Here is a 25,606-nt window from a genome sequence, read left to right on the forward strand (position 1 = left end):
AGTGAAAAGTGCAAGGTCGTGCATTTAGGGATTAATAACAAGAATTTTGGTTATAAATTGGGGACACATCAGTTGGAAGTAACAGAGGAGGAGAAGAACCTTGGAGTATTGGTTGATCACAGGATGACTATGAGCCACCAATGTGATACGGCCGTTAAAAAAGCTAATGCAGTCTTGGGATGCATCAGGCGAGGTATTTCCAGTAAAGATAAGGAGGTGTTAGTACCGTTATACAAGGCACTAGTGAGATCTCATCTGGAATACTGTGTGCAGTTCTGGTCTCCCATGTTTAAGAAGGATGAATTCAGACTGGAACAGAGAAGGGCTACTAGGATGATCCGAGGAATGGAAAACCTGTCTTATGAAAGGAGACTCAAAGAGCTTGGCTTGTTTAGCGTAACCAAAAGAAGACTGAGGGGAGATATGATTGCTCTTTATAAATATATCAGAGGGATAAATATCAGGGAGGGAAAGGAATTATTTAAGCTTAGTACCAATGTGGACACAAGAACAAATGGATATAAACTGGACATTAGGAAGTTTAGACTCGAAATTAGACAAAGGTTTCTAACCATTAGAGGAGTGAATTTCTGGAACAGCGGAGTGGGGGCAAAAGACATATCTGGCTTCAAGAATAAGCTTGATAAGTTTATGGAGGGGATGGTACGATGGGATAGCCTAATTTTGGCAATTAAGTGATCTTTGATTATTAGCAGGTAAATATGCCCAATGGTCTCTGATGGGATGTTAGATGGGGTGGGATCTGAGTTACTCCAGAGAATTCTTTCCTGGGTGCTGGCTGGTGAGTCTTGCCCACATGCTCAGGGTTTAACTGATCGCTATATTTGGGGTCAGGAAGGAATTTTCCTCCAGGGCAGATTGGCAGAGGCCCTGGAGGTTTTTCGCCTTTCTCTGCAGTGTGGGGCACGGGTCACTTGCTGGAGGATTCTCTGCACCTTGAGGTCTTTAAACCATGATTTGAGGACTTCAATAACTCAGCATAGGTTAGGGGTTTGTTACAGGAGTGGGTGGGTGAGATTCTGTGGCCTGCGTTGTGCAGGAGGTCAGATGATCATAATGGTCCCTTCTGACCTTAAAGTCTATGAATTTATGTCCTAGACTTTAGTGACTCAAATTTAAATACTGGAAGCACCCAAAATCCTGATACAATCTCATATCTCAAAACAGGGAAAGGGAAGATTTTTCCAACTATTTATTTTTCATGGTTACTTCAAGCTGGGTCTTCAAATTATGTTGAGACATTTTTGTGCGTGATAAAGGCAGAGAAAGATTCTTTCTGCAGATTTATAACAATTAATATACTATTTACAGAGAGAATAAAATGGTTCTAATTTGTGATGAGAGGACAAAGTATTGGATGCAAGCATTTTCTTCTGTAGGTTATTTTGCACCTTAGGTATCTGCCATTTGCTAGTACGAGTTAAGTGCAGTGTATATGTTCACTTTGCTATTATTTCATGGCACGTTGAGCTTGAACGAAAATGGAAGGATTCCTATCCAGATTGACAGGAAGCACACATATTTAATGTATTCATGTGGTGAAATTTCAAACATAAATGCAACAGCATAAATCTGACTTCACTGTAATATTAATACTTATAGTGGTTAGATATATTACATAAATATTTGAATGTAAGCTTGCTTTGTGCAAAAACTGATCACTTTCATTAGCAGAAATATTTTTAAGCAGCCCAGCCAACAATTTTCAGAGTATTTATTGTTAATTTATAACATGAAATTGCAATTAGGTATAACTTAATTCAAAGTAAATTTTACCCATATAACATAGGGCAGAATTTGGCCCTTTTAAAAAACAAAATATACGCACAAAACATAGATACGATAATATATAGTTACTAAAATTGAACTAAGCCAGCATTACAGAAGTGTCATGAAAATTTAACAACCAAGTCACATGTACTCATTTGCCTTCCACCATGCCCTAATAATAACTATATCACTTACCTATCCACAAAAAAAAAGTTCTCACACAGGGCAAATAGAGTTTAGCATTGCAAAACTCAATGACATTTCACACACTAGCCCAGGGGTTGGTAACCTTCAGCACGCGGCCCACCAGGGTAATCCACTGGCGGGCCGCGAGACATTTTGTTTAAGTTGACCATCCGCAGGCACGGCCCTCCGCAGCTCCCAGTGGCTGCGGTTCGCTGTTCCCAGCCAATGGGAGCTGTGGGGGACCATGACTGCGGATGCTCAATGTGAATAAAATGTCTCACGGCCTGTCAGCGGATTACCCTGATGGGCCGCGTGCCGAAGGTTGCTGACCGTTGCACTAGCCAAAGACCTACAGAAAAACTCTGTTAAATATTTGGTTGTCATAACTTAAATCCACTTCTTACTTTTATAAATCTAAACAGACAAGTTTGTTCTTTTCATCCTAACAAAACATGTCCATACTAAGCCCTGATTGAGGACAGAATGTGCTTAAGTGCTGTCCTGAATACGAATGCCTTCTGGAATTAGGGCCTTAAGTAAGCACATCAGAGCTTTGACTGAAAACATACTATCAAGTATAAACCTCTTTTGATTGACTATTCATAAAGGCCACTTTAATATTTGAAGAAAATCATACCAAACTGAATCCTTGAACACTGAAGAGTATTAAGACCAAATAATCTTTACCATGGTTTCAGCTTTAAAACACGTCCCATCATTAAAACTCATCACTAAAAGTGTTTCTATGAAATACACACACAAAGGTAGGCCTGGAAGGGACCTCCAGAGGATATCTAGTCCAGCCCCTCATACCGATCATCCCTTACGGGTGTTGGTCTAACCTGTTCTTAAAACCTACAAAGACAGGGATTCTACAATCTCCTTTGGAAGCCCATTTTAGTAGTTAACTATCCTTATAGTTAGAAAGATTTTCCTAACATCTAACCTAAATCTCCCTTGTTGCAGATTAAGCTGATTATTTCTTGTCCTGCCTTCAGTGGACATGGAGAACAGTTTGATCACCATTCTTTTTCAAAATGCATCACTTTCTTGACCCATACTCAAAGTATCAGAGGGGTAGCTGTGTTAGTCTGGATCTGTAAAAAGCAACAGAGGGTCCTGTGGCACCTTTAAGACTAACAGATGTATTGGAGCATAAGCTTTCGTGGGTGAATGCCCACTTCGTCGGATGCCCACTTGCATCCAACGAAGTGGGCATTCACCACTTTGGGTGGGGTGCCACAGGAATCTCTGTTGCTTTTTACAGATCCAGACTAACACGGCTACCCCTCTGATACCTGACACCATGCAAGGCACTGCATTTAGCAGTATGGAATGGAAATCATACTCAAAGTGTGATCCACCATAATCTGCAGATTCTTTTCAGCCATTTATTCCCCATTTTGTAGTTGTGCGTTTGATTTTTCCTTCCTAAGTATAGTATTTTACATTTCCTCCATAGCACTTACAACCCCACCAAGTTTGGATTTATTCGCACATTTTATGTGCGCATTCTCCACTCCATTATCCAAGTCATTAATTAAAATATTGAATGGTACTGGACACAGGACAGACTTATTTCTTTAGTTGGCTTATGAGAATGTCATGTGGGACTCTGTCAAAAGCCTTATTAAAACCAAGATATACCATGTCTACTGCTTCTCCTCTATCCAGTAGGCCAGTGACCCTGTCAAGAAAGGAAATTAGATTGGTTTGGCATGATCTGTTCTTGACAAATCCATGTTGGCTATTACTTATAACCCTATTATCCTTCAGATGCTTACAAACTGATTGTTTACTGATTTGTTCCAGTATCCTTCCAGGAACCGAAGTTAGGCGAACTGGTTTATAATTCCCTGGGTCCTCTTGTTCCCCTCTTTAAAGATGGGCCATATGTTTGTTCTTTTCCAATCCTACCCATCCTTCATGAGTTCTCGAAGATAATAGCTAGTAATTCTGAGATTGCTTCAGCTAGTTCCTTAAGTACCCAAAGGGGAATTCCATCAACTTGTATACGTTTGGAAGTATGCCTACACTACAGAGAATATACCGGCACAGCCACATAGCTGTAGTTATGGCAGCAAAACTCTGTTAGAGTAGATGCAGCCTACATCAATGGTAGGGGTCTTTGCCATCAGTGTTCAAACATCATCTTCCTAAATGATGGCAGCTATGTTGACAGAAGCATTATTCCGTTGTCATAACTGTGTCTATCTTGGGGGTTTGGCTGGCATAGCTACCTCAGTCAGGGGTGTAGATTTTCACATTCCTGACTGGATGCAGCTATGTTGACCTAACTTTTAAGTGTAGACCAGGCTTAACTTATCTAAATATTAAGGTTAATTGTGTTAAGTATCTGGACACAATTAACTATTTTAGTGAAGACTGAAGTAAAATAAGCATTAAACACTTCATACTTCTTGATGTCATCCATCATTAGCTCTCCTTCCCCGCTAAGTAGAGGACCTACACTTTCCTTTGTCTTTCTCTTGCTCCTACAGTACTCATAGAACTTCTTCTTAATGCCTTTCTATGTTCCTTGGTAGGTGTAACCCATTTTGTGCCTTAGCCTTTCTGATTTTGTCCCTACATGCTGTGCTATTCTTTTATTCTCATCCATAGCAATTTGTCCATGTTTCTACTTTTTGTAGGATTCCTTTTTCATATAATTTAAAGCATAGCTGATCAACTGAGATATCTCAAGTATTACCAAGTGGGTTATAATGCAACAAGCCAATAAGGGGGAAAACACAAGATATTAATGTACAGTAACTAATACAAATGAAAGCATAGTGATTCCAACCACTGAACCACGGACCATAGAGGGAGTCATGAGAAAAGTCACTTGGCAGTAACAGTTGTTCTTCAAATAGAAAATTATCAAGAGATTTTCCCTGTAGCAGACAAAGTTATTCAGTTTTAAAATGTCATTTACATTAAAAATGATTAATCATCCTGATAGCTGATTAATTAACATTTTGTAAGAATGTTTCTTGACTTTCAAAAGATCAAACTAATTTGATATACAGTTAAAAAAATCAGTCTGACAGGCATTACTACAGTAAGCAAGATGATATTTTAAAATATAGGGAACAGTGAAATTGGCTGTTTCTGGAAAGAAACTCAGCTGCTGTAATGGTAGCTCTAAGAATAGTCTGTGAAAATACATAAAGAAAACATGCATATGGTTGCTTGTCTTGTAATTTACAGATACTAGTTATTTCTAATCCCTCTGTTGCAGTCATTACAGTTACAAATATTGATTATTTAAAAATAATAATAATAAAATAAAGAGAAAAAAGTGTAATCTTACTGGAGTCTCAGCTTTCACCTGGGCCCACAGCTTGTTTCTCATTTCTTTTTCATTAAATCTGGCACTTCGTTTTACATAGATTCCTCCATGCTAGGACATAAAAATTTAAAATGAAAAGTATTTAGTATTTATCAGATACTACATTTGATGAAAAAACAAATGTTTGAATTTGGATAAAAACAATTTTAGATATTATGGTGACAGGTCATTAGAAGCATCTATTGAGATAAAATTAGCAGCCTGCATAGTAGAGAACATTCTCTCTCAGGATGAAAGACACACCATTTTATATTTGCATAAGCAATACATACTCTTTAACAAAGTTACATATAAGGAGAAGTGCTATACATATAGATCACAATGTCCACACAGATAATTAGAAAACACCTGACCTGTCTTGTTTAACAATGTTACTGATTCAGAAGACAACACTGGAACTGACACGAGGGTCTATTCCTACAAATACACACACAGAAGTAACTTTATTAATGCAAGTAGTACCACTGAGATTAATAGGATTCCTCACATGAGTAAAGTTATTCATCTGCATAAGTATTTGCAGATCAGAATTTTCAAATCTGGGCGTCATGCTGTAAATAGCAACAGAAAACAAATACTGAAGACATGTAATAGGTATCATATTGTAGATACATGTATGTATGTATGTATGTATGTGCGTATGTAGTAACAAGCAGCACTGATCATATCACACTATTATATAGTTTCACAAATAAAAGAAAGTCTGGTAATTGCAAAGAGAAAGTTAGATACTGATGATACTCAGATAAATTAAAATAACTACTTGTTTTAGAAGGCAAAAGATTCTTCACAACAATAGCATTTTCACTGGGAAATCTTATGAAAAACTAAACCATTTCCTGGAAAAGATTAGTTTTATAGCTTGTTCCAGACATATTACTATTAACATTTTAAAACTGAGAGACTGATCGCACTATTAAGATTGAAAAGAAAGAGAGAAACACAACTAAAGCAAAAAAGATAAAAAAGAGGATATAAATAAAATTTGCCTCTTAAAAATAAATTCCTCATTGTTATAAATAGCAATCTTTTTGCATGTTCAAAATTAAAATCTGTTATCTTACCAAATCATCTTTTCATCATTGCTGCACATTTACTGCTTTTTCTAAGTACTATACTAGATTACTTGCATTGATTTTTTTCAATAAAAATCTTTGAGAGATTTAAACACATAAGTAAAGAACATTCTTTTATAGTCTCAAATAGATGTTTCATTAAATATATGAAAACTAAATTAAGATCCCAAGAGGATGCTGGATTTTCAATAGGATAGTAAATGTTGTCTCATAGCAAACACCAATTTATTATCATTGAGAGAATGGAAGGCAGATAAGGCTAATAAATGAACCTTAAATTGAAGAGAGTGATAAGTCTGCTATTTTGAGCTGGAGGAAGTACTCAGGTATACATTAGGTTGAGGCCGTGAGATGGGATCATTATCGTCATCCTCTGCCCACATTGTGAACCTTTTCCATTTTAAAATGTAATGTTTTCCAGAGCTCACTAATATATCCTGAACAGAAGTGGAACAAGATAGGCAATACATTCAGTTCCGTTAGAAACCTAAATAAGGTGAACAGAGTTTGTGTTTAGATGGCAGACTCAACCATCCTGTTGAGTACGCAAATCTGGAATGACAGGCAGAGTTTTGTACATCCCTTCTGAGATGTGTAGTAAATCTGTGAACAATTGCTGCTTGGGCCAAATAGGCACTATTAAAATTATCTTCTTCATGTCCCCCCTAGCACTCTGTTATTAGACATAATAGGAGGAAAAGCATATAGGAGACTTTGGCTCTATTATCTGAGGAACATATCTGAAATTGAATGTGTCTGTCTGTCTTTGCTCTCGATCAAAACTTCTGACATTTTGCATTTTCTTTCATTGTGAAGAAGTCTGTCTATGGATGTCCCTAGCATGTGAAGATTTCCTGTATCACTGAAGTTTTCAGTGACCGCTCACCAGTGGCTATCACGATTCTGCTTAGCTGGTCTTCCAGATTGCTGTTTTTCCCTGTTAGATGCATAGCCACATGTTGTGGAGAGGGCACCCTTCCCATTGCCTCACTGCAAAATTAAGAATGGACACCTTCCTGCTTGTTTATATAAATTAGAGATATTGTCCATAAGCACCTGAACAACTTTATGCTGGACATGAGGTTAGAATGTTTTTAAATGCCCAACAAATTGCTCTGAGCTCTATAAGGTTTTAATGTAATTTAATGTAGTGTTGTCTTTGGGGGGATCCCAATGTTCCTGGACTGTGAACCTGCAGCAGTGAGCATACCATTCTATGTTGGATTATTCAGTATCTGTTATGGATGGAAGAGGACTGAATGGTACCTCTTTGAGGACATCATAAGGTTGACCATGCTAATCTAGAGATATTAGCACTTTCTTTGGAATGGAAAGCTGTTGATTCATCTGTCTGTACTTTGTCTGTAGTTGGCTGACAGCCAATGCTGTAAAGTTCTTATTTTGAGACATGCGTATATTGTTGAAGTTAAGAGTCCCATCAACTTGAGATAGAACATTACCCTTTGAGAGTGCCAAGTTTCAACTGCTGATTTTACATTCAGGAACCTCTCTTGAGGAAGAAGCACTCTGCTTATCTCAGAGTCTAACAGAGATAAGATTTCATAACTGATTTATTAGAGTGACTTCTTAGAGTTTATCATGAAACCATACTTCTGAAGAGAGTACATGTGCAGAGGAGAGCATTACAAAGATGTTCCTTTAATGACACTTTTATTAGTCAATCCTCCAAATAAGGGTACACGAGAATTCCCTTTCTTCTTAGGTGAGCTGCCACTGCTGATAGATATTTTGAGAATACTATGGGGGCAGCATAAAGTCCAAATGGAAGGATCCTGTACTGGAAGTAGTCCTCTCCCACTATGAAACTAAGGTATTTGCAATAAGAACAAGAGGAAATATGTAAATGCCTGTCCTTTAATCACGAGCTGCAAGCCAATCTTTCAAAGGGAGGATATGATAAAGGCTAGGGTAGAATACAAAAACAAGACGTCTTGATGAAAGTATTGAGCTTCTTGAGGTTTAATTTAAGGCAAAGGCTTCCACCTTTTTGTGTGTGTCACAGGGAGAGATTGTGCGAGACCAAAGTGCCATGAATACCCAAGACTTCTGCAATAGCAAGGACTTGATTAAGTGAGATGCCCAGATGATCCCAGCATATGAACCATGCCCACTGCTTCAAAGGGGGGGGGGGGGGAACCACCAAAACCCCAGTAAGTTGCTTCCCAACCCGAAATCTGGCAACCTGTTATAACCCTGAGCATGTGAGCAAGACACACCAGTCCAACATATAGAAAAAGGATTCTCTGTACCACCTCAGAGCACTAGTCCAAACCATCTGTTATCCTGTCTCCTGCTCTGGCCAGTCTCTGCTTCAGAGGAAGGCTAAATAAATAAACTTACACTACACCTAGCCAATTGTGTACTGCAGAAAAAATTCCTTCCTGACCCCTCTAGGCAACCAGTGGAAGTCCTGGAGCATGAGGGCCATCTACTTCATAGCAGGATCGTGATACTGATGCGACTCATGTTTTCAAAGCATTTTGTGGCCCTCAAGTGAATGGTATTATGTCAGTGTAAAGCACTATTATTTTATTCAGTTTTACTGTTATATAAGAGTGCAGGTTTATTTTAAATTAGATTATAAATTTTTTTTAGAAGTACCATCTCAAGGATTGAGTGATGCAGGTTCTGTTAGGTGCAGTACATATTACCTCCTCCTTATTCCTAGAGCTAGAATCTCCGATCTCAGCAGGTTCTTGTGATTGGAAGGATGGATTTTTTTTTTTTTAATTGTATTGAATATCTTCTGCGGACAATCTCTAAAATCCACTTGTCCATAGGTAAGGCTAAGATTTTGTCATGGATATTTTTAGTAAAAGTCACGGGCAGGTCATGGGCAATAAAGAAAAATTCACGGAAGCCTGTGACCTGTCCGTGACTTTTACTAAAAATATCCATGACAAAATGGGGAGCTCAGCTGCGGGGCCCCCACACTGACTGCTGAGGCTGGGCAGCTGCAGGAGCCTGCTCCCAGCTCTGGTTGAATTTATGGCGTGGTCCCACCACCGCCCGCAGGGGCCAGGAGGTCCTGCCTCCCGTGGCAGCTGGAAGCTGCAGGGGTCCCCCCGCCAACTGTGGCGGCAAGGGACCCTGCAGCTCCTGGCTGCCCTGGCTGAATTCACAGAGGTTGCTGGAGTCATGGATTCTGTGAATTCTGCGAGCTCCATGAACAAATCGTAGCCTTATCCATGGTTATAAAAGTCCAAGTGGGAAAAAATGATATAGCCAGTCTCCAAATGGAGCAGAGTGAACCTGAATTAAGACTGGATCAGAGCTCTCGGGCCTTAGGTCACAAAGTTGACATACTGCCCAATAACACAGCTACTCAAGATGCCTGATTGCCTCTTGATCTCAGTTTGAAGCTCTTTCTCTTTGGTTGAGAAAACTGCCAAGGAGGCTATTGCTGGTGATATTACTGTCTCCTTTGAGTAAAGTGAGAAGACAATCAAGGGTAATGTTGTCTTTGGTATTTAAAACCTAGTACTTGTGGCCTTTTCCTGTGCTGTTGATAGATGCTCAAGTAACTGGCAGTGTATCTATTTTCCATCTTTTACAGAAACTCATCAGTGGTGGTACCCAATGGGCCTCCTTCTTTAAAAGGAAGATCCTCCACTTTAGCTCTCAGGAGGCAGTCCCAAAGATTTAAGCCAAGCATACCTTCTGATAGAAATTGTAGTAGCTACAGCTCTAGCTGCTGCATCTGAAGTCGATAGATGCTATCAAGGCATGTCATGCTACTTGGAGACCTTCTGTTATGACAGCATGTGCAAGTTTCCTCTGTTCATTCAGGCGCAAGTCAATAAACACTGACATTTTCTTCCAAAGATGGTATTGTTAGCGCACTGTGATTTGGTAATTCATGGAATTTAACTTAATGTGAAAGATGAGAAGACTTTTTTTCCCAATAAATTCATTTTCTTTCTATTTTTATCTGAGTAAATAGAGTGTACTAATCCACCCTTAGGTCTCTGAACAGCAGCTTCTACTACCGAAGAGTCTGAAAAATCCTTTTGGGGTAAATATTTATATAATTTGTCCATCTTTTTAGACACTGGCTAACCTGAGGATGAACTTGCCCAAATGAACTTTGTGGGTTGCAAAAGCCCACCTAGTATTAACAGTGATATTCTGTTTGAAGAGTGAGAGCCACAGTTAGCATATTGCTCTCCAAAAAATAGCATCAAAATGGAGCATAAATTCAATGGTGCATTAACTCCTCATTACTTGTTTTGTCCAACTCAGAAGGGAATCACAAAACTACCACAGGCTAATAGCCAGTTGAGGCATGGCTACTTACCCAGACAAGCAGTGATGGCTAGTAGGGGACTGGAAGGAAGCACAGAAAAAAAAGCATATATAATATTTTTTGCTTAATTTTTCCCCAAATTCTCTGCTGACCTTTTATCCAGCATGGCTGCATTTTAGTGGAGAAGGACTGGGCAGAAACTGTTGTGCAGATGCACACAAAAATACTAAGGCCAGTTTTAGATACACAGCTATTATATTTTTAGCTAACAGAACAATCCTGTGCCATAGCAGATGAATGTAAGCAGCTTCTTTGTTTGTTACCATTAGAAATACATATTAAAAAAAAAAAAAAAAGGAATTTGTTAGCTATGCAATCATCTATAGATCCAGTTCCCTAATTTATATTGAATTTCTACGTATCTGCTTTTGAATAATATCAAAATATATGTGTAGGCTCAAAACAGATTTCTGGAAGTCCATAAGCACACTGTCTATATTTTCAATTTTTTCCCTCTGTACTTTAAAACATGTTTCTAGGTCAACAATAAACTATGTTTACAACTATGTTTCCTTAGCGCCTGAATTCTGCACAACTAGGTAGCCAAAATGTGTGTATATTCCAAACAGGATGTTTACCTGAGATAGGGAATATAAATTCCGTGAGTATTCCGTAAGTACATATCACTGGAAAGTTTTAGTGGAGTGTGAGTGACATCACTGACAGAGCATCAACAGGAAGAGGAGGAAGTGTTTTGTGTGATAAAGACAATAAAAATACCTATTAGCTTGCACTACAGTCCTGGTGTATCCCTTTTCAGTAATTTAAATACATTTTCTTAAATACACACAATACTAGTGTCTGTAAACTGTCTTCCATTTGTGTCCCTGGATTAGTAATATATCCATCTCTGTTTAATGTCTTTAATAGTGTGAAAAGTGTTGTGGGGCACACAAAACTACACAGGTTTAAGTTAATAACTACGTTCTGTATAAAAGTGTAGCCTACATTCACACAAATTTCCAGAGGAACAGTCTATTAACAATCAGTATAGTAGTCAGGAAGTTGAACACAGAATATTCCAGAGAGCCACTGCAAGATTTTGGAAAATTACAAAAATTACTTTGGACACCAAGTGATAGTGGATGCAATAGAGAACCTAAATTGTTAGCATTATAATAAAGGCAGAATTAGACCACCAGAGACATAGTGACTAGATGCAAAGGCAACAGTAGTGCTCTTTCCATGGATCATATTCTCTTCTTGCACTCTGCTAATGCATGGCAGAGGAGAAATAAAAGATCATCAGAAACTGTCACTTTGGTGTGAGGGTTCAAGTGGATAGGGGAGAGAACAGAGAAGGATGGGTCATTGTTTCCATAGCACATTCTCCCCTGTTCTCAGGACCCAATAGAAGCCCCTTCCCTGGAGCACCATAGGGTTTGGGCTCTGTGTATATTGAGTTGAGTGGAGTAAGGAAGCAGATACCTTCTGTGGCATGCTCTCCTCCATATCCACAGGGTGTTTGAGAACTGATGCTTGCTCCACGCAGCACTGAATTTGAGTAAACCATCTCTACAACTACTCCTCCAAAGCTGTGGAGATGCCAGCCAGTGGCAGTAGTTACAGTTCAACCTCAGTTATGACCAGAGTTATGAAATGATCAGTGAACCACACACCTCATTTGGAACTGTAAGTACAGAGTCAGGCAGCAGCAGAGACCAAAAAAAAAAAAAAAAAAAAAAAAGGAGCAAATACAGTGCAGTACTGTGTTAAACATAAACCACTAAAAAAATAAAGGGAAAGTTTAAAAAAAAGAATTGACATGGTAAGGAAACTGTTTCTGTGCTTGTTTCATTTAAATTAAGATGGTTAAAAGCAGCATTTTTTTTCTTCGTAGTAAAGTTTCAATGCTATATTGAGTCAATGTTCAGTTGTAAACTTGAAAGAACAACCATGTTTTGTTCAGAGTTGTGCACATTTCAGAGTTACAAACAATCCTCCGTTCCCAAGGCGTTTGTAACTCTGAGGTTCTACTGTACTAAAGGAGCCATGCTGTCATGCGGGAGAGGTTGGCCTAGACAATTGTGGAGAAGCCATAGTCCGTTATTGGTGTAATGACAACTGTGCAGATCTCATGACACCTGCATGTTAAGGCAACCCTGACCATTCTGTAGTGGCAATAGAATGAAGGCAAACTTCAACCTCCCTTGATAAAATGATTGAGAACATTCTTCCAGTTCTCCTCTCTTACTGGTTTTACATCAGTATTACTTCACTGTCTTCAATGAAATTACCCCCAATTTACAGAAGGATTAAAGGAGAATCTGGGTCTTACACATTGACAAGCACACGTATGTAAATATCTGAAAGGGAGAACAAGCATAAAGGACCCCAAATTAGACACCACCTCTAAATTTTGCCCCATGATTTTAACTCTGATATTACTCTAAAACACAGTATTTTGTTAATTAGAAAGATTAGTTAAGAAATATTAGTTAAAAAAGCTGAGTCAATCCTCTGATAAACAGCTGTCTTTTACATCAATATTAGAAAAATGTTCAAATGTACACCCCTCTGAATGAGACCAATCAATTTTCTTGTTAAAATAAAGGCACACCAAGAACATTTTGACTCGTTGCTATTCCTTTTGAACAAGTAGTACTAGAAATACACAGTAAAGAAGATAATAACATTTTACACTACATGTGCAAACAAGGAAAAACAAACAAATGGGAGTTACCTGAGAAAAATACCACCCATACAAGGGAAGCCATTTTAACCCATCTTTCAAAACGTATCGGACATGCCCAAGAGCATTCTGTCTGATTGCCAACATGTCTGCAACAATCCAGTCAACTGCAAAGACAAAAACCCAGAACTCTTTAGTCAAACTGGGCCTCAAATATCCCTGAGGAAACAAAAAACGTTTTGTACACAGGATAGAACTAAAGTGCTGCTGAAACAGTAATTATGCTTCTGATGTTCATAACAGAAATCACATGAGAGGAAAAAAGCATGTAGTAAACACTCAAGATGACTGATATTTTTCAATGACAATACTAAGAAATCTTCCCAGAATCATGTTTATTTGTTACTTCCTTGTCAACTTTTCCTGACACGTTAATTACTCCTGTTCATTCATAACTTTAAATATTCCATTCCAAGAGGTGGCTGTTGGGTTTTTTTTTTAGTTTCATAGAATCACAGAAATGTAGGACTGGAAAGAACCTTGACAGATCATCTAGTCCACTCCCATGCACTGAGGCAGGACTAAGTATTGTCTAGACAGGGACAGGCAAACTTTTTTGGTGTGAGGGCTGCATCAAGTTTCCAAAATTGTATGGAGGGCCAGTTAGTGGAGGCTGTACCTCCCCAAACAGTCAAGCATGGCCCAGCCCCGCCCCCCATCTGACCCCTGCTGCTTCTCGCCCCCGATGGACCCCCGGGGACTCCTGCCCCTGACAGCCCCTGGAACCCCGCCCCTGACTACCCCCCGCCACCCCATCCAACCCCTCCTCTCATTCCTGACTGCCCTCTCTGGGACCGCTGACCCGTCCAACCACCCCTTCTCCCTGTTCCCTGACCGCCCCCAGAACCCCTGCACCTGACTGCCCCCCGCCACCCTATCCAACCTCCCCTCTCCTTCCTGACTGCCCCACGGGGACCTCTGCCCCATCCAACCACCCCTTCTCCCTGTCCCGACTGTCCCCAGAACCCCTGCCCCTGACTGCCCCCTGCCGCCCAATCCAACCCCCCCTCTCCTTCATGACTGCCCCCTGGGAACCCTGGCCCCATTCAACCACCCTGTTCCCTGCCCTCTGACTGCCCACCACCCCTATCCACACCCCCACCCCTAACTCCCCTGTTCTCTATCCAACCCCCCCGCTCCCTGCCCCCTTACCGCGCTGCCTGGAGCACTGGCTGGCGGCCAGCCATGCCACCGTGTAGGTCAGCCCCGGCTCTGCCGCTGCACTGCCACAGGAGCTCGCAGCCCCGCTTCCCAGAGCATTGCGCCGGCAGCAGAGCGAGCTCAGAGCGGGAGGAGAGGGAACAGCAGGGGAAGGACCGGGCGCTAGCCTCCCGGGCAGGAGCTCAGGGGCCAGATAGGAGGGGCCCGCAGGCCGTAGTTTGCCCACCTCTGGTCTAGACTGTCTCTGACAGATGTCTGTCTAACCTGTTCTTAAAAATCTCCAATGACAAAGATTCCACAACCCCCCTAAGTAATTTTTTGCTAATATCTAACCTAAATCTCCCTTGCTGTAATTTAAGCCAATTACTTTTTGTCCTATCCTCAGTGGATAAGGAGAGCAATTTATCACCCTCCTCTTTATAACTTTTTATGTACTTGAAGATTGTTATCATGTCCCCCTCCCCACGTCAGTCTTTTTTTCTCCAGATTAAACTCAATTTTTTTCAATCTTTCCTCATAGATTATGTTTTCTAGACCTTCAATCTTTTTTGTTCCTCTTCTCTGGACTTTCTCCAATTTGTCTGTATCTTTCCTGAAGGTGGTGTCTACAACTGGACACAGTACTCCAGTTGAGGCCTTATTAGAGCTTAGCAGAGTGAAATAATTACTTCTCGTGTCCTGCTTTCATTGTTTCTGCTAATACATTCCAGAATGATGTCCCCTCATCTGGGATGTATTTTAAAGCCCCACCTCCCCTTTTTTTACAATTTTTTTATTACAGTGGTGACTCCTATTTAATCTTTGATCCACTATAACACCCAGATTCTTTTCTGCAGTATTCCTTCCCAGGCAGTTATTTCCCATGCACGGACAGCACTTCACTACATCTTTAACAAGAAAAAAAACAATTTAGTTCCAGATCCAAAAACTTGGTGACACTTGAAATTCTATCATCAATTACCTGCAAAGATTAAAGGGCTGATCTTGCACAAGCATAACTTTATGCACGCAAGTAGCCACATTGACTTAAATACATGTGTATTCTATAAAGCTTGAGTTCACGTGGATTCCCAAAACTGTGTAGAAGTAATAGTGGGAGGTATCTGGTCTTTATGAAGATAACTGTAGTGGACGTTTCAGAAAGTGGTCACTGAAAGAGGGGCATTCCCTATGGGGCAGAGTTAAGGTTGAGATACATTATCTGTGGTATTCAGTGGTTGTGCTACTGGTGAGGTATATCTTTCGGGGTGGAGGAACAGATGGTATGTACTGTTACTTAACTTTTTGTTTCTTTGTTGTTGAAGATTTGCATTAGGCATGTTACTTGCAATAACCTTAAATGACACACATTTTGTGTATATGCACATGTGCATACACAAACATCATCTTTCTGAAAAACCTGGCATCAGAATCCATTTCCATATTACATGTCCCACAATATGGAAAGCAGACATTTGATGACAATCTTATTTTAATATGTTAAACATTATAGTCAATAGATTTTAAAAGAGTCTTGCCTGTTTTCCAGTTTCATTGATCAACTGAAAGTCCAATTTGTGGCATTTAGGCGTGTGACTCTGCAATTTGCTAGTGCAAAGAGCCATCAGGTGCACTCAATTTATCAGGAAATTTTGTTTTAAGTTAGTAGTTTTCTCTACCGTGTATGAAAAATATACTTTCCTCTCCTCCAAGCCGGGAAGGTCCCCTACTTCGTATGTCCCTACTCAAACTTGAGAGATTCCCTCACTTCCTTGCCATTTAATTTTTTCTTCTTCATGACCCCCTACCTCTGAGGACACCATGGATTTCTCCTTCGGAGTCCTTCAATGCTGCTCTTTAGACCAGCTGTAAAGACTAATGATGATAAGCACAAAACACTTATCTAAAGCAAGAACAGACTTTGTCAAATCAATCAAAAGAAATACAGTGGCATCACTCCAGTAGAGGACCCTTAGCTCTGGGACTTGCTGCTCTCACTAGGTTGGCAAAGATATATTCTATTGATCTTCAGGGCACATTGCAAGACTGTTTTCTCCTGGGCTTTTGCCTAATGGGGATGCTATATAATTTAAATGATGGGTGAGACTCATCCAGACTTGACAATGATCAACAAGTTAGGTATAGAAACATGACTGTTGATTATTGCCCAGACACTATGCTGTGGACAGTTTCATAAATACATTTCTTTTCATTCAATTTAGAATAAATAAAAAGCTCTCATACACAAGGTCTGAGCAGCCAGCCAATCCTTTAAAGTCACAAAAACAAAATGCAATACTATCAGTTCACCCCTGTACCAAGCAGCACCACATAAATAAAATACTAACAACTCCACATATCAGCTTACTGTACACCTAAATCCTCTGAGGAAAGTTAAAACAAATGGGCCATAAAGCACATAAGTTTGTAGGTACCAATTCTTAGTTTTCAGTGGGATTTCTCACTCTGACAACCTTTGTTTGATGAGGTGCACAGACCCAATTAAATGTTTAGCAGAGAGGTAACTGAACCTTGATCTTGAGTTACAGGTGGTATCTGTCTTCCCTGTAGAGAAATCCAGACATAAGGAAACTTGGATGAGCACAGCTGAACCAAGTTACCTTATAATGCATAGTAGATTGGACTAAAAGGCTTACTCCTCTAAGGTGCTGAGTGCCTTCACTGAAGTCAATGGAAATTAAGGTACTCAGGGCCTGATACTGAAAGGTGCTTGAGAGAGGAAATAATTCCAGGAGTTTTTCCTTGCTGAATTTAACTGCCTCCTCATCTTCTCCATTTAGGGTTGCATCTTGGATTTTAGAGTTTAAATGTTATGACTTAGATTTTGTGGTAATTCAGATAGGGCTGAACCTTGCAAGGTGCCAAGTGCCTCTCATTAGCTGCACTCAGTGCTAAGTAGGATCATATGCAAAGACACTTTGCAGGTTCAGGTCCAGAAACACCAAAAGAAATTTAAAGCACAGGTTCTGATGTAGAGATTATATTTGTCTGGACTCATATTCGCTAATAATATGAGTTAATCTGTGACACCCTCCTCTTAAGAAATTAATTTAAGAAATAAGTGGCTATAATACTCATTTTCAAGGTCAGTTTATAACTTTCTGTTAAAAAAAATCTCCTACTTTGTTGCTAAGGTTGTTCTTAAAAAATACAGATTACATAAACACTACAGAGATTTAGCTAAAACATAGTTACTAGCTATATTTAATATCACTGTCTATACTTAAGATTATACTGGCAAAATCTGAAATATTTCTCTTTAAATAGCATGCCCAACAGCTTTTCTACCTTTCAGTTAAAAAAAAAAAAAAGTGCAAACAAATGAAATACAAACCTGTACACTGATGATTTGATAAATATACTACATTTTCTTTATTTTTTGGCAAATCTCCATAGATTATAATCTAAAAAAGAAATAAAACATTACTTCATTATTTACATTCATTACTTCAATTAATAAAGAAACTTAATGAACAATAAGCAATAGAACTTCTTAGCCAGTTACCACCATTAATTAAAATAACCTCTAATGAGATCTTATCAGGAACCATCATGTGTACCATCTATTTCCAAACAGTGAGTAATGTCTATATGCTGCTCCTGAAGTACGAAAGACATTTCCTTAATTGAGTCTCAATCCTGAAATGGGATCCAGTCAGGCAGATCCTTATGCCCATGCGATTCATAAATTCATAGCATTTCAGGCAAAAAAGGACCATTAGATCACCTACTCTGACCTCCTGGATTACACAATTTCACCCAACTACCCCTACACTGAGCCCAATAACCTGTGCTTGACTAATGCATATCATCCAGAAAAGCATCCAGTCTTGACTTGAAAACATCAAGAGATGGAGAATCCACCATTTCCCTTGGTAGTGTGTCACAATGTTAAAAATTTGTTCTTAACTTCCAATTTGAATTTGTCTGGTTTCAGCTTCCAGCCACTGGTTCTTGTTATGCCTTTTTCTGCTAGACTAAAGGGTATGTTAGTACCTGGTATTTTCTCCCTGTGAAGGCATTTATGCAATCAAATCACCTCTTGATCTTTTTGATAAGCTAAACAGATTTAGATCTTTAAGCTCTTGCTGCAAGGCATTTTCTCCAGCCCTCAAATCACTTTTGTGGTTCTTTTCTGCATCATCTCTAATTTTTCAATATTCTTTTTAAAATGTGGACACAAGAACTGGGCCCAATCACATTTAGCCCTTTCTCCCATAACATTACACGGGGAGCTCATGTTGATTTGTTTGTCCACTGGGACCCGCAGACCTTTTTCAGACCCACTGCTATCCAAGATACAATCCTTCAATCTGTAGGCATGGGCTACTTTCCATATTCCTAGATGTATAACTTTGCATTTGGCTGTATTAAGACATTTTGTTTGAATAGGCCCAGTTTACCAAGTGATCCAGATTGCTCTGTATAAATGCCCTGTCATCATTATGGTACCACTCCACCAATCTTTGCATCATCTGCTATCAACTCTGATATTATGCTTCCAGATCATTGATGAAAATGTTGAATAGCATCAGGCCTGGGACTAATCGCTATGGAACCCCACTAAATGATGATTCCCTAGTGACTGCTTTTTGAGATCTGTCCATTAGCTAGATTTTAATCCATTTAATGATCTTGTACAGTGCTAATTTTTTAATCAGAACATTGTGTGACACTAAATGAAATGGCTAACAAAAGTCTATTACATTTAAGCAGTTCCCTTTATCAACCAATCTCAGTAATCTCAGCAAAGAATAAAATAAGGTTTGACAAGACCTATTTTCCATAAATCCATGTCAACTGACATTAATTATATTCCTATTCTCCAATTCTCTATCAATTGAATTGAATTTAAGGCAGGCTCCTGTGTCAAATTTTCCATTATTTTGCCTCAGAATAATGTCAGGCTAACTACTAGCATACATTTATCTGGGTCAACCCGCTTGCCCTTCTTGTACACTGGCACAACATTTCCACTCTTCCACTCTCTGGTATTTTCCTGGTACCCCAAGATTTGTTAAAAATTAACATCAATGGTCCAGAGACCTCATCCAGCTCTTTTAGGACTCTTAACTGCAAGTTATGTGGGCCTGTTGATTTAAAAATGTTTATTCCTAGTAGATGTTGTCTAACAGCCACCTTAATTACTAATTGACTGGAAAGTACTTAATGCTCATATGAGATGAGTACATCATCTCACTTTTTTCCAAATACAGAACAGAAATATTTATTGAACATTTCTACCTTTTCTGCATCATTACTAACAATTTTACCATCTCCGTCTAGTGATGGAACTCTTCCATTGCTAGGATCTCTTTTGTTCTTAAACTTTATAAACACACACACACACACACACCCCTTCTTATTATTGTTATCCCTGCCAGTCATGGATTTTTCCCTGTTATCTTTAGCTTTCCTTATACATTTTCGGCACTTCAGGACTTCTGCTTTATACTGATTGTTACATCTTTCCCCTTTTTTCCCATTTCTTATATATTGGTTTTTGATAACTAATCGCTGCCTTTGCTTTAGCACTGACCCAGGATGGGCTTTTAGCCAAAGATGTCCTCTTTATTAATTGTGGCATTGTGCTTTTTGGCCATTTGATAAACTTCTAAAAGAAGCTGCCAATTTTGATTCATGTTTTTTTGTCTAAATTTTTTCTCCCAAACAATTGTATTGATAATTTTCCTCAGTTTGGGGAAAATAGCCCTTTTGAAACACTAAATATATATTACTGGTTGGGATTGTCCTCTGCCCATACTAAATGTAATCAGGTCATGAGCAACCACCAACTTCCACAATAAAACTGTCTCAAAACATTTTTCTGTGGATTAGTTTTAGTTCTTGGCTCTTATGAACAGATGTCTCTGTTCAGGCCCAGGGAACTTTGCCACATTTATTTTCACCTTTCCTATTCATAGTCTCTGTAACCATTTTTTTTTTAAACTACATTACATTCTTGTTCAGTTCCTCTACTACTAAAGACAGATAGAGAAAACACTGGACTACTGCTTTAATGTATTTATTCTCTCTCTCTCTCTCACACACACATACACACACACGATTACAACGACTGCAGAGAATTACATCAGTATATGGCAAAGAGACATTCACGTCAAATTCAGGCCGATATAAATGGGTGTAACTCCCACTGAGTTAAAATTAGTCCAAGAGTCAGTACTCCAATTTAAAACTGTCTTTGTAATTTGAATTCCAGTCCACACGGAAAATATCCAGAATGACAGCTCTCCAAAACCTTCATGGAATGTGTCTGAGCATTTTCTTATGTAAGGATTTCATAGATTGAGAGGCCATAAAAGATCACTGTGATCATCTGGTCTGATCTCCTGCATAACCACAGGCGATAAGACTTCCCTGAATTAAGGTTTTATCTAGAGAACATCTTTTAGAATAATATCCAATCTTGATTTTAAAAGTTGATGGAAAATGCGCCACAAATCTCGGTAACCTGTTCCAATGGTTAATTACCTTAACTGATAAAGATCTGCACCTAATTTCTAGTCCGAATGTGTCTAGCATCAACTTCCAGCCATTGGATCCCATTATACCTTTGTCTGCTACACAGAAAAGTCCATTATGAAATTTTTGTTCCCCATGAATTGTGATCAAGTCACCACTTAACCTTCTCTTGTTAAATTAAACAGTCTATCACTATATGGCATGTTTTTCAATTCTTTAATCATTCTTGCGGCTCTTTGAACCTTTTCCAATTTATCAACATTATTTTTGAACTGTAGACACCAGAACTAGACAGTATTCCAGCAGCAGTCACAGCAGTGTAAATACAAAGAGGGAATAATCTCCACACTCTTATTTGCTATTCTCCTGTTTAACCATCCCAGGATCACATTAGCCCCTTTGGCCACTGCATTACACTGAAAATTTTAAATTTAATTTTAAATTTTAATGCCAACTGTAGATATTACACATTGTTCAGGAACAAAACAACAGTTTAGGGGCCTGATCCTACAACTCATTTACAGGAATTCCACTGAAATCATAAATCATCTAGTTTGTGAAACTAAACTTTGTCTTTTTAGTGCGGGAGTATAAAGTAGTAAAATCTTATTCCATTGGCAATTTAGCGATAGAAAGGCAAGGGAAGTATCATTTGATTTGTAAAAATCCACAGAATCATAATTTCAATGGTGTCACCCTCTGCAGAGTGCTTGAGGGACTTGCTGTCCCTCTGTCTCCCAGCTCAAGATCCTCTGGTTAGTGGAAATTTTAATAATACAATTTAATTGGAAATGGATCAAGTTGGGTATTACTCAAAAGTCCTTTCTCCCATGAATGCAATGGTACCAAATGCGACAAGCCTAGAATAATTATGTAGCTATATATTTGAGAAGATGTTTTCTTTTTTAAATCAACTTTTTAAAACTATATTTTAACACAGGGATGGTTTACTTACATAAAATAGATATTGATCTTTGGTAATTCTAGGGAAATTAGCCTTGACATGTAGGACTGAAAACATTTATTCAAATCAAAGTCATCATCGTCATCTTAGTTTAGGGAACCACTGTGACTAGACATGTCACACGGATCGTCATCCACAGTGCATATCAGTGATTGTCTCAGCTATTACAAGTATTTTCAGAGCAAGAAAAGTCTTCGGAAGCTAATCAAATGCTTTCCAGAAAAAGGTAATTTGGTCTTTCCAGCCAACCTTCCAGTTGTGTCATATCCTGAAAGGGTGTGGATACCTGGCAGTGTGGTGGCTTAAATGGTCCAAGTGATAGGAACACATCGCTGAGAGATATCCAGCAATTCTGTTCCATAACATTAGGTACAAAAACAGAATCTTGCAAAAATCTTTGGTCGCATTTCATAGAGAGCATTAGAATACCTGTGTCTTGTGCAAAAATCCAGAATTAAGTAGCACCTCTCTCTGTGGCATTGATGGCATGCAAGATAATTTTAGTGTCAGCCTACTCTTGGGACCTACAAAGAAACTCCACGCAACAGTGTGAGGCAGCAACTTTGTTACGCCATGCAGTGACAAAATTCTTTGCATGCTGGAACGTTTTTCCTGCAATGTATGTGGTTAACTCCTCATTCCTGTGAGTATGAGACAGTAGCTTCTTCATTATGACATTGGAGATGTTTGTGGAGTCAATGATTTTGTACTGGACAGGTGCAATACTATGGAGTCTTTTCTTTCTGGTAATATTTTTAATCTATTCTCCTGCATACATGTCAAACACAACGTGGACTTTGTCATAAGTCCAGTATTTTCTCTGTAGCCTCATAATGAAGAATTCAGCAATCTCAGAAGATTAACTTTTTCTGGATGGTCAAAAGCTTGTACCTCAGCCATACCATCTACGATTACTATGCTGAGACACCTCTGTTGGCATAAGATCCTAGCTACACTGTCAGGCTTAGGAAGACCGTAGAATTATAGAAGAATCATAGAAGATTAGGGCTGGAAGAGACCTCAGCAGAGCAGACAGGGGGCTGCAGACAGGGGAGTTTGAGAGGGAAAGCAAGAGATCCCACTGCCGAACAGGCTACCAGGTGAGAGTACTAGCTGTTGGTGCGAGTGAGTTTGCTTGACTGTTTGAATTTTAATTGTGATTCTGATTTCAGGTGACTTCAGTTTCAGTTACAGCTGCTGTGGCAGTTGGGACTGAGTGCCTGACCTTGTTCCCTTGATTGCCTTTGATTGGCCTTCCCCAGTGTGACTCACGAGGGGGTGGGACTGATCTAGGCAAGTAGGCTTTAAAAGCCAGAGGCAGAATGACCAGGGGGCTGCAGACAGGGAAGTTTGAGAGGGAGTTTGACAGAGGGAGGCTTACGATGTTTAGGAAGACCCGCAACACCTGTACCAGCACTGCTTCTGTCTCCTCCACCTGCGCCTGTAGCCAGACAGAGCACCTGAGCATGGATGCTTCTACCCAAATCCTGGTGTGGTTTTGCAGGGACTGTAACTTGCAATTTCCACTTACTGATATCCAGGCTGGGGGGGAGGGGGGACATCCAATGTGAAAGGTGCCTGCTGGTGGAATCTCTCAGGCAGCAGGTGGGAGAGCTACAGGAGGAGGTGGCTAGGTTGAGGAGCATCCGAATCCACTAGCAATTCCTGGACAGTGTCCATGTGGAGACAGCTGAGGTAGCTGTCCCAGCACACAGGACTGCTGACACACCACTGGTGGAGGAGGTGATGGCTCAGGGTGGACACTGGCAGCTGGTTACTTCTGGCAGCAGGCAGTGCTCCACCCCTGCTCCGAACCCTCCCGCCATGGTAATACATAACCGTTATGCTCTTCTTGATACATGGGAGAAGGAATCACTCCCTACAGTAAAGGAGGAGAAGCCTTGTACCTCTAAGGTTGGGAGGTCTGCTGCCACCACTGCTAATAGGAAACATAGGGTAGTGGTGGTTGGAGACTCTCTGTTGAGGGGGACGGAGGCACCCATCTGTCGCCCTGACATTTCATCTCTGGAGGTAGGCTGCCTGCCGGGGGCCTGTATCCGAAATGTTACAGAGGCATTGTCGAGGATTATCCAGCCCTCTGACTACTACCCCATGCTACTCATCCATGTGAGCACAAATGATACTGCGAGATGTGACAGTGAGCAGATCAAGACTGACTACAGGGCTCTGGGAGTACGGGTGAAGGAGTTTGGAGCGCAGGTGGTATTCCCCTTCAATTCTTCCTGTCAAAGATAGGGGCCCGGGCAGAGACAGATGCATCATGGAGGTGAATGCCTGGCTCCGAAGATGGTGTTGCCAGGAGGGCTTTGGCTTCCTCGACCACGGGATGCTATTTGAGGAAGGACTGCTAGGCAGAGATGGCGTTCACCTTTCGAGGAGGGGAAAGACCCTATTTGGACACAAACTGGCTAACCTAGTGAGGAAGGCTTTAAACTAGGTTCGACGGGGACAGGTGAGCAAAGCTCACAGGTAAGTGGGGAACATGGAGACCTGGGAGATGGGTCGGAAACAAGAGGGAGTGTGGGCTATAATGGCAGAGAGAAAGGAGGGTCAGGGTAAAAATGGGAGGCAAGATCAAACTAGTATCTTAGATGCCTATATACAAATATGAGAAGTATGGGTAAAAAGCAGGAAGAACGGGAAGTGCTAATAAATAAATACAACTATGACATTGTTGGCATCACTGAAACTTGGTGGGATAATACACATGATTGGAATGTTGGTGTGGATGGGTACAGCTTGCTCAGGAAGGCTAGACAGGGGGAAAAGGGAGGAGGTCTTGCCTTATATATTAAAAATGTACATACTTGGACTGCGGTGGAGATGAACATAGGAGACGGAAGTGTGAAGAGTCTCTGGGTTAGGCTAAAAGGGGTAAAAAACAAGGGTGATGTCTTGCTAGGAGTCTACTACAGGCCACCTAACCAGGTGGATGAGGCTTTTTTTAAACAACTAACAAAATCATCCAAAGACCAAGATTTGGTGGTGATAGGGGACTTCAACTATCCAGATATATGTTGGGAAAATAACACAACAGGGCACAGACTATCCAATAAATTCTTGGACTGCATTGCAGACAACTTTTTATTTTGGAAGGTTGAAAAAGCTACTGGGGGGAAGCTGTTCTAGATTTGATTTTAACAAATAGGGAGGAACTCATTGAGAATTTGAAAGTAGAAGGCAGCTTGGGTGAAAGTGATCATGAAATCAGAGAGTTTGCAATTCTAAGGAAGGGTAGAAAGGGAGTACAGCAAAATAGAGACAATGGATTTCAGGAAGGTGGATTTTGGTAAGCTCAGAGAGCTGATAGGTAAGGTCCCATGGGAATCAAGACTGAGGGGAAAAACAACTGAGGAGAGTTGGCAGTTTTTTCAAAGGGACACTATTAAGGGCCCAAAAGCAAGCTATTCTGCTGGAGAGGAAAGAGAGGAAATGTGGCAAAAGACCACCTTGGCTTAATCATGAGATCTTGCATGATCTACAAAATAAAAAGGAGTCATATAAAAAATGGAAACTAGGATAGACTATGAAGGATGAATACAGGCAAACAACA

General features: G+C 39.9%; 1 protein-coding gene across 1 annotated transcript in view; it reads right to left on the minus strand.

Annotated features, from left to right (window-relative positions):
• Window positions 1–25,606, minus strand: part of AGPAT5 (1-acylglycerol-3-phosphate O-acyltransferase 5) — a 128,528-nt gene that overhangs the window by 71,749 nt on the left and 31,173 nt on the right. Inside the window, exons 2-4 of the mRNA XM_034766359.1 lie at window positions 17,920–17,989; window positions 13,416–13,531; window positions 5,291–5,380 (exon numbers count right to left, since the gene is read on the minus strand). Coding sequence (XP_034622250.1) covers window positions 5,291–5,380; window positions 13,416–13,531; window positions 17,920–17,989 — 276 coding nt within the window. The remainder of the gene's footprint in view (window positions 1–5,290; window positions 5,381–13,415; window positions 13,532–17,919; window positions 17,990–25,606) is intronic.

This window comes from Trachemys scripta, chromosome 3, assembly GCF_013100865.1.
Source record: "Trachemys scripta elegans isolate TJP31775 chromosome 3, CAS_Tse_1.0, whole genome shotgun sequence".
Lineage (NCBI taxonomy): Eukaryota > Metazoa > Chordata > Testudines > Emydidae > Trachemys > Trachemys scripta.